Below are 18,891 nucleotides of genomic sequence, written 5' to 3' on the forward strand. Positions count from 1 at the left end.
ACTTTTGTTTTTGTGAAATAGTGTTGAAAAGTTAAATTAAACTTTAAGGGCCAGTTTTTTAATTAGAGATTTAATTTTAGTCAATTTTACTCCGTAAAAATTTTTGGAAATTTTTATATGTTAAAATTAAATATTAAGTCTGCAAAAAAAAATTTTTAAATCATGCGAAGTAATATTACAATATTGACTTTGATTTCTAAGTTCAAAATTTATTTATGAAATTTACTAATTTTTTTATAAGATATGCTTCAAGAATTAGTTTATTATTTTTTTATTTATTCGTAAAATTATAAGATAAAACACGTTGATATAAAAAAACAAATTTTATAAAAAAAAAACAAAAAAATTTAACTCTTTACGGAAAGAACAAGATGACACTGGATATCATCCCAGATCATACTCAGTGATATCTGGATTATACTCATTGTAATCTGGATTATACTAGCTACTATCTAAAAAAAATTTTCACTCAGTATAATCTGGGTCATCTTGACTAAATTTATAAAATTTTCGATAAAATAATAAAATTTAATAATAAAAAATTCAACTAATAAAATATTATTATATTATTAAATTAACTAAAAAATTCAATAATAAAATTTCAGTAATTTTAATACAAATTTGCGCAATTTTAGTAGATAAAAAAATTTTTAATTTAAACTTTTTACATAATTTGTAAAATTACATAATGTAAATTTAGAATTATTATCAATTGTGATTTATAAAGATGAAATTTTTTTTTTATTAAATATATTACCAAACAGTATTAAAAAAATACAATTATCCTCCCGGTAATTTGCTTCCAATACATTTATATTTAAAATTGCTTCTTTTTTTTAATATTGTAAATTTTTATTTGCATACAAATAAATTGGCGACAATAATTTTATCCTGAATAGAAAAACTGGCTCTAAAAAAATAAAGAAAAAAATAAAAATCTCAAAATAATAATAGCAAATAAATCTAAAGAAAAAATAAAATAATTTTTAGTGTGAAAAGTTAAATTTAGCATGTGACACTGTTTCAATAGACGCATGTGCATCCTTTTTATCCTTCCTGCACGAGTAGAGTATGTACATATAGTTTGAGCATTGTAGCGTATCTTTGACTAGTGTAACTTTGGGGATTAAAGTCGTGTATTTGTTGTTTATTTTCTATCTCTGTTTATATATTTATAAAAGTACGAGTAAAGTATACATGAATGTATGGATAAATGTAAGTGGATAGGTAGAAATACAAGTACAACGTGACAAAGGTGGAATATTCGTTAGTGTGTATGTGAAAGAGAAGTTGCTGAGTAAAGAGAGGGTTTGTTTATATGTATGTATGTATATATATATATATATATATATATATATATATATATATATATATATGTATGAAGAGTGTGCGTGTAGTGGTGAATAATATCAACACGGGGTGTATTGTTGGTGGCGTCATAAAGATGGGCTTAGCAAGTCTGAAAAGTAAAGAGAGGAAAGGTATCAGAGAGAAAGAGGAAGAGGGTGAGGGTGAGGGAGAGAATGGGTTCGAGTTGGAGTTGGGGAAAAAATTGTTGAGAAAGCTACTGTACTAGCTACTTGCTACTTGCTACTAGATTATATACTACCCTATTCGCTGTACTGTGTACGGTGGCAGCCAACGTACCAACAACCCCTTCCGCCCCTTTCGGGTTGCTTAGTATGCATTGAACTTGCAAACTCACTTTTTAGAACAGGTATATACGTTTTGAGCTTTTATACAACGCTATCGATGCCACGAGTATTCTCAAGTTGCTGTTATATATACCATACAACTGTCTTAATAAGATTTTTAGTTTTTTTTTTTTTTTTTTTTACTGTGGGTTGATTTTTTTATCTGTTTTTTTTTTTTTTAAAAGATTTTTATTTTAATTGTATGATTCATCTGTTGAATTATTATTTAAAATTAGAAAATTTTTGAATTAATTAGATGTCTAATTATATTTATTCATATTTACATTATTAAAAAATTAAAAATTTTATTTATTTAAAAATTTTTAAATAAATTATTAAAGGAAAAATTCTTGACTAAAATTTTGTAAAATAAATTTTATTTAAAAAAAATTCATTTATTATTAATTTAAAATTAAATTTTAATTGTTTATGATTTTATTTTAAAATTTTATGTATTTAATTTTATTTATTTAAAATTATTAAAAAATTTTTATATAAATAATTAAAGGAAAAATTCTTGACTGAAATTTAGTAAAATAAATTTTATTTTAAAAAAATTTATTTAGTATTAATTTAAAATTAAATTTTAACTATGATTTTATTTTAAAATTTAAGTATTAAAAAAAAATTTAACAGAAGGGTCATTTAAATTTTTAGGTCTAAATAATTGCATGTATTTTATTTTTATTTTTTTGTAAGAAATAAATTATATTTTTAAGTAGTCAGAATTGAAAATTATTCAAAATTTTGATAAAAAAAATTAAATATAATTTTTAAAATAATTTAAATAAATTTTTAATTTAAATTATTTTTCATCATTAAAGATAAATTTTATTTTTATAAATAAAATAATTTTAATTAATAATAATGAGCCTGACTACTTAAAAAATAATTAACTAACTTCTAACAGCTTGGTATTAAGTAAAAAAAATAATAAAATAATAATAAAAGTCGTGTTTAGCCTAACAATAAACAATGAACTGTGTTTGTTGCAACGGAGACAAAAAACTCCTACCCTCACCTGGTCCACAAAATTTCAAAATTAACAAAAAAAAAGCACCGCTAAAATGAATAATTTAGCTGAAGAAAAAAAAATTATTGTCACAAGCACAGTTCTTAGAGTTCCTCATCAAAGTACCGGTTTAACCTGTCAATAGTTTTTGATTAATACAACGTTTTACTGAATCTAAAAATCTAAAATTGCCTAAACCACGTAGCATTTGCCGTAACAAATAAAAATAATAATAACAGCGGTTTTGATTGATTTTGAAGAAAGATTATTAAGTGTAAAATCGGTGTCGTGTTCTTTTATTACAGTGACTTACTGCGGCTTAATCAGTTGAGTTGTAATCCATAACATCGGAATCGACAAGATTAAGAGTAAGAGAACAAGATCGTCTCTGTTGCAACAAGCACAATTGAATCTACTTGAGAATTACGCCGAGTTTTTATTATTTTATTATTAATTGTTATTGAATTTAGCTGAGTCATTATTAATTCATTTTTTAGAAATATATTTTACCAAGTCTTAAATTTACAACGATTTTTAAAAATCTTGTGCAATACGTGATTGGAAAATTTATTCAGGCTTTAATTTATAGTTTATTATTATTATTAATAATATAATTATTTTAAGTTACTGATATTGATTTTACTTTAAGTGCAATAAGAATCATGTAGACTTAGATATTAAATGTAGATAATAAAACTCTAGAAAAAAAAGTAGAGTAATTATAAAATAATATAAAAGAAAAAAAATTAAATTAAATGATTTCATTTTTTAAAGATTACTTTTAAAGATTACTTTATGCGTAGAGCTTTAGGCTGATAATATAAATAAAAGTTTCATTTGAATCGTCTTATCTGAAAATAGTGTAATTTTACGGCGTGTTACTGCCATTCAATATTGGGTGTTTGAGGTCATGCGGATTGAATTCAGTATGAATATAGATATAGAAATAAAAAAGAAAATATTTGTGTATAAAGTCAATTTTTCTATGCATATACATATATTATATGATGCGATTTTGGGGGGTTAAATAAACGTATCTGGCATAGGCGCATGTTAAAACTATCGCTCTTGGCTTACGGATATTATCATTGTTATTTTTTTCGATGCTAAATTCATGCCAATTGCTAGCAATAAATAAATTTCGCTGAATGTGTATGTCATTCAAAATTTCATTGTGGAACAAAAACATCAGATTTTTGTGATCAGATATAGTTTATTTTATATGTGATCATATGTGAGTCATTTATAGAAGATATATTATTTTTATTGGTAACATATCATTAGAGATGTGTCTTTCATGTAATTGTATATGATTATCCGGTCATATATATGATTTTACATTATCCATAAATAAGTAGCATCATATATGATTGATAAAAACAACCAGATAGAATTTATATGATTTTATTTATAACAAATTATAATTAATTTTTAAAATTAGTATAGGCAATCAGATAAAGTCATATATGATTTTTGTATCTGGTATCAAAAAAATTATAATAGTTTTGCAGAATAATCATTTATAAAAAAGTCACAATGAAACAAATTAAAACTTTAAATTGAAAAATTAATATCATATGTGTATTTCTAAATACATATATTATCATATAACAGTTCAGATATAGATTATTTAAAAAATTTTAGAGGAAATTATATGAGTGTTTATAAATTTTATTTATTTACGAAATAGAACCATATATGATCTAATGAAACCACATAAGATCATATAGGACGTCTAAAGGCATATTAGATCATATGAATCATATCATAGGTCAAATAAAGCTTATTATAATCATGTAAGTCATATATGACAACATAAATCTATATTTAATCATATTTAAGCTGTATATGATCACTAAAACCATATATGATCATATGAAATCATAACTAATGATATTTTTTAAGATATAAGCTCATCTCGATATTACACTCATCGAGACCTTTCATTTGAGTACCCACATCAATTTTTCATATATTTCATATATTTATATATATATTATATATATGTATATATGAAAAATATATCAAAAATGCATGTGGGTACTCAAATGAAAGCTCTTGATGAGTGTAACATCGGGATGAGCTTATATCTTCAAAAATATTAGTAATTAAGAAATTACTTTGTATCTCGTAAACTATTAATATTTTTAACGATATGAAGTCACCCCGATGTTATACTCATCGAGACCTTTAATTTGAGTACCCACATCAATTTTTCATATATTTCATATATTTATATATTTTATATATATGTATATATGAAAAATATATTAAAAATGCATGTGGGTACTCAAATGAAAGCTCTTGATGAGTATAACATCGGAATGAGCTTATATCTTAAAAAATGTCGATAATTAAAAAATGACATTGTATCTCGTGAATTATTGACATTTTTAAAGATATAAGCTCATCCCGATGTTACACTCATCAAGACCTTTCATTTGAGCACCCACATCAATTTTTCATGTATTTTATATATTTATATATATATTATATACGTTTTATTATTATTATATATATGTATATATCAAAAATGCATGTGGGTACTCAAATGAAAGCTCTTGATGAGTGTTATATCGGGATGAGATTATATCTTTAAATATGTCAATATTTAAGAAAGTAAAGTACAATTTAACAAAACTTATTATTTAATAACACAAAATTTTATTTATTTATAGTTCACAAGTCACGGCAGTCACATAGTGACTGCAAGGTTGCTAATATGATCTTATAAGGCATAAAATTATCATATATAAACCATATATGATCATATAAATATAATAATAAATAAAACATCGTATATCTGATCACTTTCATACATAAATCCTTTCTTTGCATGATTGCATGCAAAAAAATTTCTTGTTTAAATCACTCAGCCGACGCGACGATTACAATAAAATTTATTTTATTTATTTATTTATCAAAATTCTTATGTTTTATTGTTTTTTTTTAATAGGGAAAATTTTTCTAAATGTTTTGTTTATGCACACTTTTTATTATTATTTATTAATTTATTTGACTTACTGTTTTGTTGTGGTTGGTTGGGTTTAAATAAAAATGGGCTAAATTAAAATAACTATCTAAGTTAAATTGAAAAAAAAAAACAATGATGACACGCAGGGCAAGGGATTGGCTGCGGGGGCTGGATGGATGCACCGTGAGGCCATGCCGGAGTTTCCGCCGCTCCACGATTCAGCGGATTCCGATTCTGATTCTCGAGAGAACGAAAAACGACCACGGGTTTAGGTGTATGTACTGAATTAACGCGATCAATTTTCCGATATTGTTTACTGTATAATAAATCAAAAGATAACACATAATACTGAAGAGAGATCTTACACTTACACATACACATATACTGATAATTATTAATTAGTTACTGTTATAGCAAAAGTGTACTAATTACTCTGACAAGAAATAGAATGAATGAGAGAAAGTACGTGTGAACGCTTATACGAGATCAAAAATTATAGTTTGATAAATAAATAAATGATCAATGTAAATTTACTTGGTTGCTATACAAAAAAAAATAATTATATATTTCTCTAATTAATTACAAAAGTTTAGAGAATTATTAAAAATGTTGCTCACCATTTTCATTTATTTATTTAAATTCATTTTTTTTTAATTATCAATTATAAACTTTAATAATTTTTATTGACAATATTTACATGTTTTCACAAATGAAAAAATTTGTATACGATTTTTAAATTTTAAAATTAAAATAGTTTTAAGCAATATCATTAAATATCATATTTTATATAAGTATATGCATGTATATTGGGAATAATTATCAAAATTTGACATATTTTTTAATTTTAAATAAAAAATTGTAATAATTTTTTTTTTTCTTAATATTAAATTAAATATTAATATTTCTTCAATATTTTTTATTAAATTATCTAAATAAAATAGTTAAAACTTTTTTTTAAACAGAAAAAAATTTTTTTTTAATTAAAAAAAAATTAAAATTATGTCAAATTAAAAAAAAACCAAATATATGGATATATGTATAATTTTTCCGTCCTCATGTCATGCGTTTATTTCTCTCATCTTCACATTTGATTAAAAAAAAAAAAAAAAAAAAAAACAAATTATATTTTTAATTAAGGATTATTATTCTTTATAATTAATTTTAAATTTTTCGTTATTACCAATATATATAGATATATTTTTTTTTAATTATCAATTGGTGTGTTTAGTTAGTTGAGATGCTTATTATTATCAAAAGAATAATATCTCACTGAGTTTAATTTATAAGTTCTCATTTATCATATCAATTAATTGAAATTTAACCAAGTAATACATGTATTAGTGTCGATAAACAATTTATAATTTATAACTTAAACTAATTAAGTTACTATTTGATTTAAATTTTTTTGATCACTATTATAATTATTAATATTGTTATTAATATTAAGTTGGAATATTGTATCTGCATGTTTATTTAAAATGTAAGAAGGCATTTATAGCACGTGCCGGCTTTTAATCTATCATTTTTTTATTATTAATTATTATTATCGACACCAATTTTTTAAAATTTCATGAGCTTGAAATTATTAGACAATTTTGGTTTTAAAAAAAAAAATTTTTTTTAAATTTTGTTAAAACTAGAAAAAAAAACCAAAAAATTTTTTAAAGTCTGATATTTTCAGTATCATTAAATTTCACATTTCTGCATCAATCACCTTGAGTAGGTTTCATGTCTGTTACTTTGTATACATCTTCACATATTTATGTATTTTTTATGTACATACATAATAGATATGTTAGAACAAAAAAAATGTTTAGTAATATTATTGTTATAAACAATCAAAAGAGCAACATTTCAATAAAATTTTTTTTTTAATTTATTTTTTTTTATTTTTTGTTTCAAAATTATTATTTTTAATTTACACTGAATTTTTGTCACAAATTAATTTAATATAAAAAAAAAATTTTAAAAGTGAACTTTTGAAAATTGTAAAATTTTTTTTTATACATCCAAAAAAAAATAAGTAAAATTTTTATTTAAAAAATTAGTAAAATTTTAATTTAAAAAATTTAAAACTAAAAAAAAATTTCGCTAGATATAAAATTTTTTTCAATATTAAAAAATGGAATTTTATAATAAATTTTCCACAAAAATTCAGTGTAATTAGTCGCAAAAAAAATAAAAACAATTTTCACATGACACTAAATAAAAAAAATTGGGTTGTATGGCCAATAATTTGCTTTCAGGAGCTGTCGCCTTGAAATCCTTAGAAGACGAAGCATTAATAAAAGCATATTTTGTTTTTTAAATTTGATCACTCAAACTGTGATCATTAAGTTCACTAAAATGAACAAATACGAACTAAGATCGATATTAATTACATAAGAATAAGAATAATAATATTAATAATAATAACAATAAAAAAATTATTTATCTCTTGAGTAAATACGAGGAGCATTGATAAATCATCGATCATAAAAAACCCGGCAATATTTTTCACTAAAAACTCCTTGTATCTGCCGCCTTTTTCAATAATCCCTCGAAAAAAACTAAAAACGAATTAATAAATAAATAAATAATTAAAAGAAATAAAAAAGAGGGAAACGAAGCAATGGTCCTTCGACACAACAATGATGTATACGATTTTTCAACATGAAAATATAATATATTGTAGCTATATATATATATATATATATATATATATATATATATATATATATATATATATATATATATATATATATATATATATTATAAATATATATTATAAATATATATAGGAAAATAATGAAATAATTAAAAAATAAAAATAGTCTCTAGGTTTAAATACCAGCTAAGATCACTTGCTTTGTATCACTTATTTTATTTTTGTTTTTTATATATAAATATATATATTATATTATATATAATTATTGAAAAAAAATCATCAATGCCATTATCATTAAACGTGATCAAATTTTCTACAATAAGTCTCGAATTAACGGACACATTTTATTATTTGTTTATAAAAAAAAAAAAAAAAGAAATAAATAATTACTTAAATATGTTACTAGATGAATTGTCTTGAGTGATATATAAGGTGTGCTAATTAATAAATAAATTTTCAAGAGACAAAAAGTAAATAATTAGTGTTTAGAAACTAAAATAAATAAAAAACGGAAAGGATGGTTTCCTTTTTTATTGTAAAAATATTGAGGCGATAAAACGAGCACACTATTGTAAGTTAACAATTATTATTTATTGTTAACGTAATTAACGTCGTATTCGAGAGAAATTGACTAAAAGTAGTTGTTTTTAATGTTTACTTTATTTTGCAAAAAAAAAATTTCAAAAATTCCGTACATGAAAAAAATGGACTGGCAACAAGCGAATGTTGATAAACATGTACTCGGAAAGATCAGGGTTCGAATCCTGGTGACTGTTTTTTTTTTTTTTTTTTTTTTTGAAATGTTTTAATAACTATTTTTGGGCAATTGTCTGACTCGTTGCGACCAGTACAAGTGCATACGGCACAGCTAGTATACGAGTAATAAAAAAACGTTGATGTTAATGTATAAATAAAAAAAATGAAATCATTTACAGAAGTCTTAGGCACTACACAACTTTTATTGATTTAAATAAATATTAATTATTAATTAATAATAAAAAAACAGAGAAAATACGATTAATTGAATTAATTAAGGACACTAAAAAAAATAAGGTTTTAAAATCTTAATACGTATTATTGTGAATTATTATGAATTTGCTGTATAAATATTAATAATAATAATTATAATTATGATAATGATATTTTTACTCATAATCAATCCCTTGATCTATAATTATTTAAACATATATTTTACGTCGCCGTCCTAGTTTGTTTTTGTCCATTTAAATTGTGTTTTTATCGATATTTTGTAAAACGGAACCATTTTTATAATCACTGACGTTATCAGTAGGAAGAATTTATATTTGATTAGTTTTTAGATTTTTTTTTTCTTTTAAAATTAGTGATTTATTTTATTGTAATTATTGCAGATGCGATGACGTTGGTAAAGTGTGATGGTTACGAGATACGACAGTATACCATAAGATTATTGTAATGATAAATAAAAAACATTATGATAAACTCAATAAAATGCTATTAAATTATTTGTGGTTTTATTTTTTATTCAATATTATTGTTTTATTCATAATTTTGACACCTATAAATATTTTAACAAAAAATTTTGTTTGTAAATTATTTATTTAATTTCTATAATTAAGTTGCTGAGAAAGTCGATGAAAGTTTCAATATAAATTTTGAATAATTTTAATCCATCTTGTTCCCATAAATTTAATAATTATTTTATTTGCCAAGGACACAAACAAATAATTAAAAATTTTTGACATTTTTCAAAATTTTCCACATAAAATATTGGAAGAATTTCCCCATTAATTTCTTCTTGCTCCAAAAGTCCAAAAATTATTCTAAATGCAATTTTTTTAAAGTAATTAATAAATTCACTCGTTTAAAAAATTAAAAAAAAAATTTATTTCAAGATAATTTTTTTTTAGAAAAAAAAATTAATAATAACTTAAGTTATTATTTATCAATAATTTTTCTAAAATACTTGGATAAAAAATTTGAATTAAATATATTTCAGTAATATTCTGATTTCTTCTGGTATTTAAAAAAAATTAAATTATAAATAATTTATTGAATCACAAAATAATTATGAAAATTAAATTAACCGACGTCTAAAAATTTTTAGAATTTTTTTTTTATTGAAAAAATTATTACAAAAAATTTTTAAAAATTTTCATTTGTAAAAAACTTGAAAAACTATAAGTGCAATTTTTAAAAAATATTTCTTAGTTTTAATTTCATAAATGAAAAATCATCAAAAAATTAAAAAAAAAGCTAACTTTAGTATTATAAATAATTTACATAATAAAAATAGTAAAAAGTATCTGAAATATATTTAATTTATTTATTAAAGACCTAAACTATATTATAAAATTTTTTTCTGCCGGTCAATTGTCTGCAGATCAGCGGTCGTGTCACTAAAAAAATTTTAGGAAACAATTAAAGTCCTATAATTTAAAATTAATAATTAATTCCTTAACCTGTAGATAAAAATTAAAAAAAAAAAATATTAATTAATAAAGAAGGGAGTAAAAAAAAAACAAATAATAAATCCATACGATTAATAATGAAACGTAACGCGTTTATTTTGTTATTAAATATATTTAATTAATAATAATAATATTAATATTTATATAATTTATTTTATTTATATATTTTGTTTCGGTTATTAAGAGATCGAAGTGTCGATTATTTGCAAAAGTATGAAATTCTACCGAGCCTCCTCGTCAAAATCTAGTGACGAATTGTGAATATTATCGACAGGGTAATTTTATTTATATAATTTCAAATAAATTAATTCATTAATTATTTCATATTAATCTTTGTTGTTTAAATTTATTTTCTTTTTTTTTTTTTTTCTAATCATTAAATTTTAATCCACTCTCATTACCATTTATACCATATGTATATATTTATAATTATAATTATTATTATTAATAATAATAATGTGTCAATGTATGTGTATTTATACGGCGTGTACAGATTTTTTTAAAAATTATTTTAGTATTTATTTAGATAAGTAGAAAAACCCTTAATTGTAATATTATTTACGTGTAATTATTAATTTAATTAATAATTTATTTATTCATTAAATGCAAGTAATGAAACGTATGTTTGTTTATTATTAATCGATTATTAAACGAATAAATAGTCTCTCACTAATCAATGGGCATCAGCAGTTTAATTTATTTTATTACTCACTCCTTTAATTGAACTTATTTTATTATTATTTATTATTTATTATTTAACTAACTAATTTTCTTTTAATTATTTGTTCTGCATTTAATTAATTTTTTTTTCGTTTTATTTTTTTTTATTATTAATATTCAAATAGTTTATGAACAGTTTGAAAAAATTAACTAGCATTGAATACTTTTTTTTTCACCCGGGTTTCGATCAAGGTTCAGGCGCGAATTTTTTTATTTATTTACCTAATTATATTACAGCGCTAACAAATTCCGCGGTTACAATTTTTTTATTTACTAGATTTTATTTTATTTATTTACTTTTTTACAACGTCGCTTTTTTTTTTCGTTCAAATCTTTACTCCCTGTTTTGGTTTTATGTAAGTGGCGGTGGTTTACTGATTCATGAAAAATTAACATAAATATTTTTAAAAATATTAAAGTAAAAATTTTAAGAATTTTTTTGCGCTCTTAAATTTATTTTTTAATTTTAAATTTGTTATAAAATTTTTATCAATTTTTCAAATTTATTTTCTCTATAATAATAATTATACAGAATAATTAATAATAATTAATTATTATTTAATAATTAGTTAATTAGTAATTAATTAATAATTATTAATCAGCATTTATTAATGAGTAATTAATTTTTAATAATTAGTTAGTAATTAATTTTTAATTAGTAATTAATTTTTAATTAGTAATTAATTTTAATTAGTAATTAATTTTTAATTAGTAATTAATTTTTAATTAGTAATTAATTTTAATTAATAATTAATTTTTAATTAGTAATTAATTTTTAATTAGTAATTAATTAGTGATAAATTATCAATAATTATTTATTAATAATAATTATTAATTAAAATTATTATTTAATAATTTATTAATTACTTCACAAAAAATTTCTTAAAATTTTTCTAAACAATAAATTATTCTTTTTTTCTAAAAAAAAAAATAAAAATTAATTTTCAATTTCAAAATTAATCATTCAAACATTTCGTATACACGACACAAAAATATTTTTCATGAATCTCAATAAATATAATTATTATCAAAATAATACTTCGTAAACATTTAAATATTAATTTGTTTTTATTAATTATAAATTTTATTGTTTTATTGTTTTTTACAATTGAATAAATCTACCGATATCAATGAATTATTAATTAATAATTAATAATAAGAAAACTGGCATGGAGTAATTTACAATTAAAAATTGAACTCGAGATTTTTTTTTTTCAAAAATGGTAAGTTACATGAAGACGATAGATAGCAAATTATTCACGGGAGAAATATATATTTACATATGTTGTATATGTATCAATATGTATTTATTAAATGTAATATATTTTCGTTTTAATAGTAATTCGTTTTATTTACCATTATCATTATTTATATTATATAAATTATTTTGTTAATATTAATATTAGGTTTAAATATTTAAAGCGGCATATTCTAACCGATGACTTTCTTTTTTATAAATTTATTTTTACGGAAACTCGGAAATACCGCAAACATAATTTTAATTATTTTATTAATTGTATAAGAAACGGCATGTAAATTCTAATTCCAACATTAAATGGTAAGAAATAACTATATAATTTCGTTTTTTTATTTTTTACTGATTTTTAGATTAGTTTATTTATGTATTTATTTTATATTTCATAATAAACGCGCATTTGTCATTATTTTATGACTGACGTCAAGGATTATTATCATTATCGTTATCATTATTATTATTATATTAATTTACACATACATCCAAGCTCTGTATACCATTCATGCTATTTATTTTATTCAAACGATCGTACAATTTATCTACAGTAGTCTTTTGTTTGTCTTTGTAGCTTAGACAATTGTTTAATTCATTTTCAATTTAATTATTAAGATTTAAATAATTAGATTTTTTATTTTCAATTCATCGTTTATTTATTTTGTAAATTTGGTCTGATTTAAAACAATATTATTAGATTTCAAATTATCAACTCAGTTGGAAGGAGGGATGTTATTGCGTTAATGCTTTCTACAATTTGGATTAGATTTATCACAGAAAAACATCGTTAATTATAAATTTTACTCACATTTAACGCCTGTCATGCATAATTAGTTAATAATTTTTACCAAAACACAAATTTTATTTTAAAAATAAAAAATGACAATTATTATTTCATTGAAAATAAATTTATGCCAATTTTTAATAATCTTAATTTTATTTTAATTTTTTGCCAGATATACAATTCTAAATTAATTACTCGCAATTAACCAATGGCAGTATATCAAATGTGTTAAAAATTTTGATCTAATTACACAATCATTTTTTTTTATTATTCTTATTATTAAATTATATAAAACAATTAAACAGAAGAATTATTAATTAATATTATCTTCAATCCATTTGTTATTATTAATAAGCACCTTATTTAATAGACAATTTAAAGTACCAAAATTTTAAATTATTATTCACGAGTAAATAAGATAGTAAGCAGATTAATTAATTTAACAATTATTTCTTCACAAATCTTTATACAATTAAAAATTTTGCGTCAAAAAACTTGGTGTTAAAAATTTTTTGTTAAATATTTAACACTTTTATGTGTAATTTAATATTTATTTTGTTAAATTAATACAAAAAAGTGTTAAATATTTAACATAAAAATATTTTAACACATTAAAATATTTAAATATTTAAAATATTTTATATTTTAACATAAAAATTTTTAACACAAAAAATTTTTTAACGCAATGACGCAAAATTTTTTACTTAGTCTGATTTTTCACCATAAAATTTGAACGGACAACGGATAGAATAAAATTATTAACGCACGGCGTAATTTAACATGATAATCTATTATTAATTAATTGAATAATAATAATAATAATAATAATCTAATTAATGAATGAATAAAATCCGTGAATCTCAACCCTGAAGACTAAAATTTGGCAATAGCTACAATAAAAAATTCGATGCATTTACAATAAAAGTAACCATTATATCTTGATAATAAATTTGACAAGTTAAACCCTGTTACATATAATATTAATAATAAAAAATGAATCAGCTCAATGAAATATTCGATTGGCTTTAATCATCTTTGCACACTTAATTAATAATAAACCTTTCTCACGTTTAATTTATTTATACGTTTGTTTTGACCTTAACTACATCTTAATCTCTCTTGCTCTCAAAATTCTCAGTAATCATTTATCCCTTTATTTATTACACAATTATTAAATTACCAGAGAATCTATTTAGGATTTAATTTAATTAATTTATTTATTTAAAGTGTAGTGAAAACACGAGAGTGATATCTAAACGCAATGATTCACGCGTTAATAGAGGCGAGGAATAAAACATAGATTTTTTTTAATATTTATAACTCGCCAGACGATCGCACTTTTGGATTAATTTGTTAAATTAATTATTAATATTTATTATTATTTATAATGAAATTTCTGTCTTAGTTCATTAAAACCGTTCACCGAGATCGCTTTCAGTTGTCAGTCCACAAATATATGAAGCTCTATTTTATTTGATAACTGACCCCGGTGACCCGGACAGTGTGATAATCTATTATGAGAAATTTAATTAAAAGTCTTTCATTATTATTATTATTATTATTATTATTATTATATATCAATATAAGCACTTGATCGATTTGCTTTGTTAGTTTTTTTTCTTTTGTCTATTATTATAATTATTATTTATAGTTATTTATAGTATTTATATATTTATAATATTTATAATTTTAATTATTTGTTCCAACCACGAGAATCGACGGTCACTGACACGATTATCGTTAAATAATAGTGAGAATCCGGCTCACATACCAACTCAATAAATGCCAGCATGTCACGCATCCAATAGTACACAAGCTAGCTAATTTATCTTTTTTTTTATATAATAATAATCATAATAAATTTTATTGGAATAATAACAATCTGATGATACAGTAAAAAATTTTTTGTTTCAATTATTTTTTTTTTTTTTTTTTAATTAATTCTTATGCATTAAGATTTTATTAATTAAAAATAATCTATTAATTTAAAAAAAAAATGTCAAATTAATTAAATTATTTCTTCATCAAAATTAAAAATTTTTTATAGCTGGTATTAATATTGACATTTTTTAAGACTAAATATAAAATTTTAATTATAAATTTTTACATTAATTTAAAAGAAGAAATTTTGTTCCAAGAATTATTTTTAAAAATTTTATATTGAATTAAGAAGAAAAATTTTTTAATAAATTTAAATTAAAAAAAAAAATTTCTGCCTGATTCAAAACAGCTGAATTCGTCACAATAAATTCTTTTGGTAAAAAATAATTTTTTACTTTTTATCAGTGCCGAATATTAATTATAAATTTTAAAAGAAAAAATTTCGTTCCAAGAATTATTTCAAAAAATTTTATATAGAATTAAGAAAAATTCTTTAATAAATTTAAATTAACTTTTGGTAAAAAATAATTTTTTCGGTGTGAAATATAATAACAAAAAATTTTTACTGCAAATCTCTTTCTTCTTTATAATAATAATAATAATCTTTAAGCAATCTTGAAGTCCAGCCGATCAAGCGCGTTAATAATCGTATAAAAAGCGGCTCTTTGATAGAAGACCTGTTCGCTGGCCGTCAAGATTGGACGCATCGCAAGTTGGCATGTAATTAAACATAATAATAATATATAATCTTTAACAAATAAATCGATTCAATATAATAAACGTCGTATAAATACGCATATACTTATTTTAAACGTATTATATACATAATTAGATAAAGTTATAATTTATAATAATAATATAAGAAGATATAGCTATAACTATAATTAATATTAAATAAATAAAGAAACAAAGTGTCCTTCCCTATTGATGAAAGGCTGATCAGCCGTATTATCAAAAAGTGACCCCTTCTGGTCGTCGTTTAATTAACTAAGACAACAACAGTCTTAAGAAGATGGATTGGCGGCGCCTCACTTGACTTTGCAGGCAGAAAGACCCCGCGAAGAAGCTTGGACATCGCCGGACCACCGTCCAGGGTCCCACGTTGGCTAGCACCAATCGTCTTCGTCGCTGTCGGAGTGCCGGGACCGGGGTATCCTTTGCTTGCTGGAGGACAACCCGGCTGAGGGCGGCTTGAACCCGTTGGGAACCGGGCTGGGCAGAAGCCGACCGCCGCGACCCATAGCGACCGCTTGCTCGAAGCTGAGTGGGCACTGAGGCGGCCCCGCCGGTGGAATGTTCCCCATGTGGTGGACTGGAACTTGTGCCGGGTGGTGGCCCATCAGGTGGGGCCCGTGGGTCGGCGATGCGTTCAGCTTCGGGAAGTTTATGTTCGATGGCTTCAGCTGGAGCGTCGATGGCTTGTTCGGCGTTGGGGGCAGACGACGGCCTTGCCCACGGCGGGTTACTAGCACCGGGTAGCTGTGCTGGTGCGGGTGATGGTGGTGATGAGGGTGGATCGGCTGACGGCGAGACGCTGGGCTCGGGCTCCGGGAACGCTGTTCCAGGCTCGTCGTTCCGTAGTGCCGGCCGTGGTCCATCCGGTGGACCGGGCTCGGCGATCGCGCCGGACTCGTCGACGCGCTCCATGGACCTAAGGTTTTTTTAGAAGGTTAGTTTTGTGAGGCTGGTTACTTTGGGAGAGTAATGCGGGATTTAAGGGTTTTCAAGCTGAGGTAAGTGCGGTTTTTTTTTGTGCTGAAGGTGATACTGAAGGTAGCAAATAATAAATTTTTAATGATACTGAATAAATAAAATTTTGCTTTATTAAATAATGACTTTTGTTAAATTGAACTGTATTTTCTTAACTGTTGACTTTTTTAAAGATATAAGCTCATCTCGATGTTACACTCATCAAAAGCTTTCATTTGAGTACCCACATGCATTTTCATATATTTTTCATGTATACATATATATAATATATATAAATATATAAAATATATGAAAAATTGATGTGGGTACTCAAATAAAAGGTCTCGATGAGTGTAATGTCAGGGTGAGCTTATATCTTTAAAAATGTCAGTAGTTCACAAGATACAAGGTCATTTCTTAAATACTGAAATTTTTAAAGATATAAGCTCATCCTGATGTTACACTCATCAAGAGCTTTCATTTGAGTACCCACATGCATTTTCATATATTTTTCATATATACATATATAATATATATAATATGTAAAATATATGAAAAATTGATGTGGGTACTCAAATAAAAGGTCTCGATGGATGTATTGTCGTGATGAGCTTATATCTTTTAAAATGTCAATAGTTCACAAGATACAAAGTAATTTCTTAATTACTAATATTTTTGAAGATATAAGCTCATCCCGATGTTACACTCATCAAGAGCTTTCATTTGAGTACCCACATGCATTTTTGATATATTTTTCATATATACATATATGTAATATATATAAATATATAAAATATATGAAAAATTGATGTGGGTACTCAAATGAAAGGTCTCGATGAGTATAACATCGGGGTGACTTTATATCGTTAAAAATATTAATAGTTTACGAGATACAAAGTAATTACTTAATTACTAATATTTTTGAAGATATAAGCTCATCCCGATGTTACACTCATCAAGAGCTTTCATTTGAGTACCCACATGCATTTTTGATATATTTTTCATATATACATATATATAAATATATGAAATATATGAAAAATTGATGTGGGTACTCAAATGAAAGCTCTTGATGAATATAATGTCAAGGTGAGCTTATATCTTTAAAAATGTCAATAGTTCACGAGATACAAGGTCATTTTAAGAAATGACTTATGTATCTAGAGATCGAGAATTTTCGAATGCAGCCTAAATACTTATCATCATAAATTGATCATCGGTAAGAATGATATGAAATCGTGAATATCTTCAGTATCATTAATTTTATGTTTTTTTTTCTTGATAATTAAAGAAAATTTTGTAAATAATGTTACTGATAGAAGACAATTTTTTTTATTAAAAAAATTGATAAATTGCAACTTCAGTATCATAATTGAAGAAGATGATAAATTTTTTTTTTTATTACATTCAAATTATAAAAACTACTTAAAAATTTTGCAATTATAACATTCCCAATTTTAATTTATTATAATTATAATTTATGTAATGATAATTTTGAATAAAAATATGCCCATCACAAAATTTTACTTATTTTTTTAAAATTATATATATATATATATATATATTACAATCGTCAAAATTAAAACTCAAAATGAATCATTTTCTTCAATATGTGCATAAAGCCCAATAACAACTATATCACATACCTAGATACCAGCATGATACGCTAATCATCGAAAAAAATCGTGTAAGTGAGATGAACGTGTTTTCAAAGCACATGCATCTGTCACGTGCATTTTTCGATTGTGTGTAATATACATTGTATACCATATATTCCAAATAAATAGTACA

The 18,891-nt window shown here is 23.1% G+C and overlaps 2 protein-coding genes across 39 annotated transcripts in view; one reads left to right on the forward strand and one right to left on the reverse strand.

Annotated features, from left to right (window-relative positions):
• The window catches only part of LOC123272505 (homeobox protein extradenticle), a 58,058-nt gene that overhangs the window by 34,081 nt on the left and 5,086 nt on the right, over window positions 1-18,891 (forward strand). For 2 of the 7 annotated variants that reach the window (XM_044739359.1, XM_044739360.1), the window contains exon 8: window positions 3,012-3,337. The exons of 1 other annotated variant lie outside the window; for it this stretch is intronic. In XM_044739359.1, the coding sequence (XP_044595294.1) occupies window positions 3,012-3,014 (3 nt within the window). In that variant the 3' untranslated portion in view covers window positions 3,015-3,337. Of the gene's footprint in view, window positions 1-3,011; window positions 3,338-5,826; window positions 6,274-7,926; window positions 8,256-9,697; window positions 9,812-18,891 lie in introns of those variants that run through there. 4 more of the 7 variants (XM_044739356.1, XM_044739355.1, XM_044739354.1 and 1 more) reach the window with 4 other exon arrangements.
• The window catches only part of LOC123272474 (voltage-dependent calcium channel type A subunit alpha-1), a 134,442-nt gene continuing 131,494 nt past the window's right edge, over window positions 15,944-18,891 (reverse strand). For all 32 annotated transcript variants that reach the window (XM_044739284.1, XM_044739289.1, XM_044739294.1 and 29 more), the window contains one exon: window positions 15,944-17,062. In XM_044739284.1, the coding sequence (XP_044595219.1) occupies window positions 16,518-17,062 (545 nt within the window). In that variant the 3' untranslated portion in view covers window positions 15,944-16,517. The remainder of the gene's footprint in view (window positions 17,063-18,891) is intronic.

The sequence above is a fragment of the Cotesia glomerata genome, linkage group LG10, assembly GCF_020080835.1.
Source record: "Cotesia glomerata isolate CgM1 linkage group LG10, MPM_Cglom_v2.3, whole genome shotgun sequence".
Taxonomy (NCBI): domain Eukaryota; kingdom Metazoa; phylum Arthropoda; class Insecta; order Hymenoptera; family Braconidae; genus Cotesia; species Cotesia glomerata.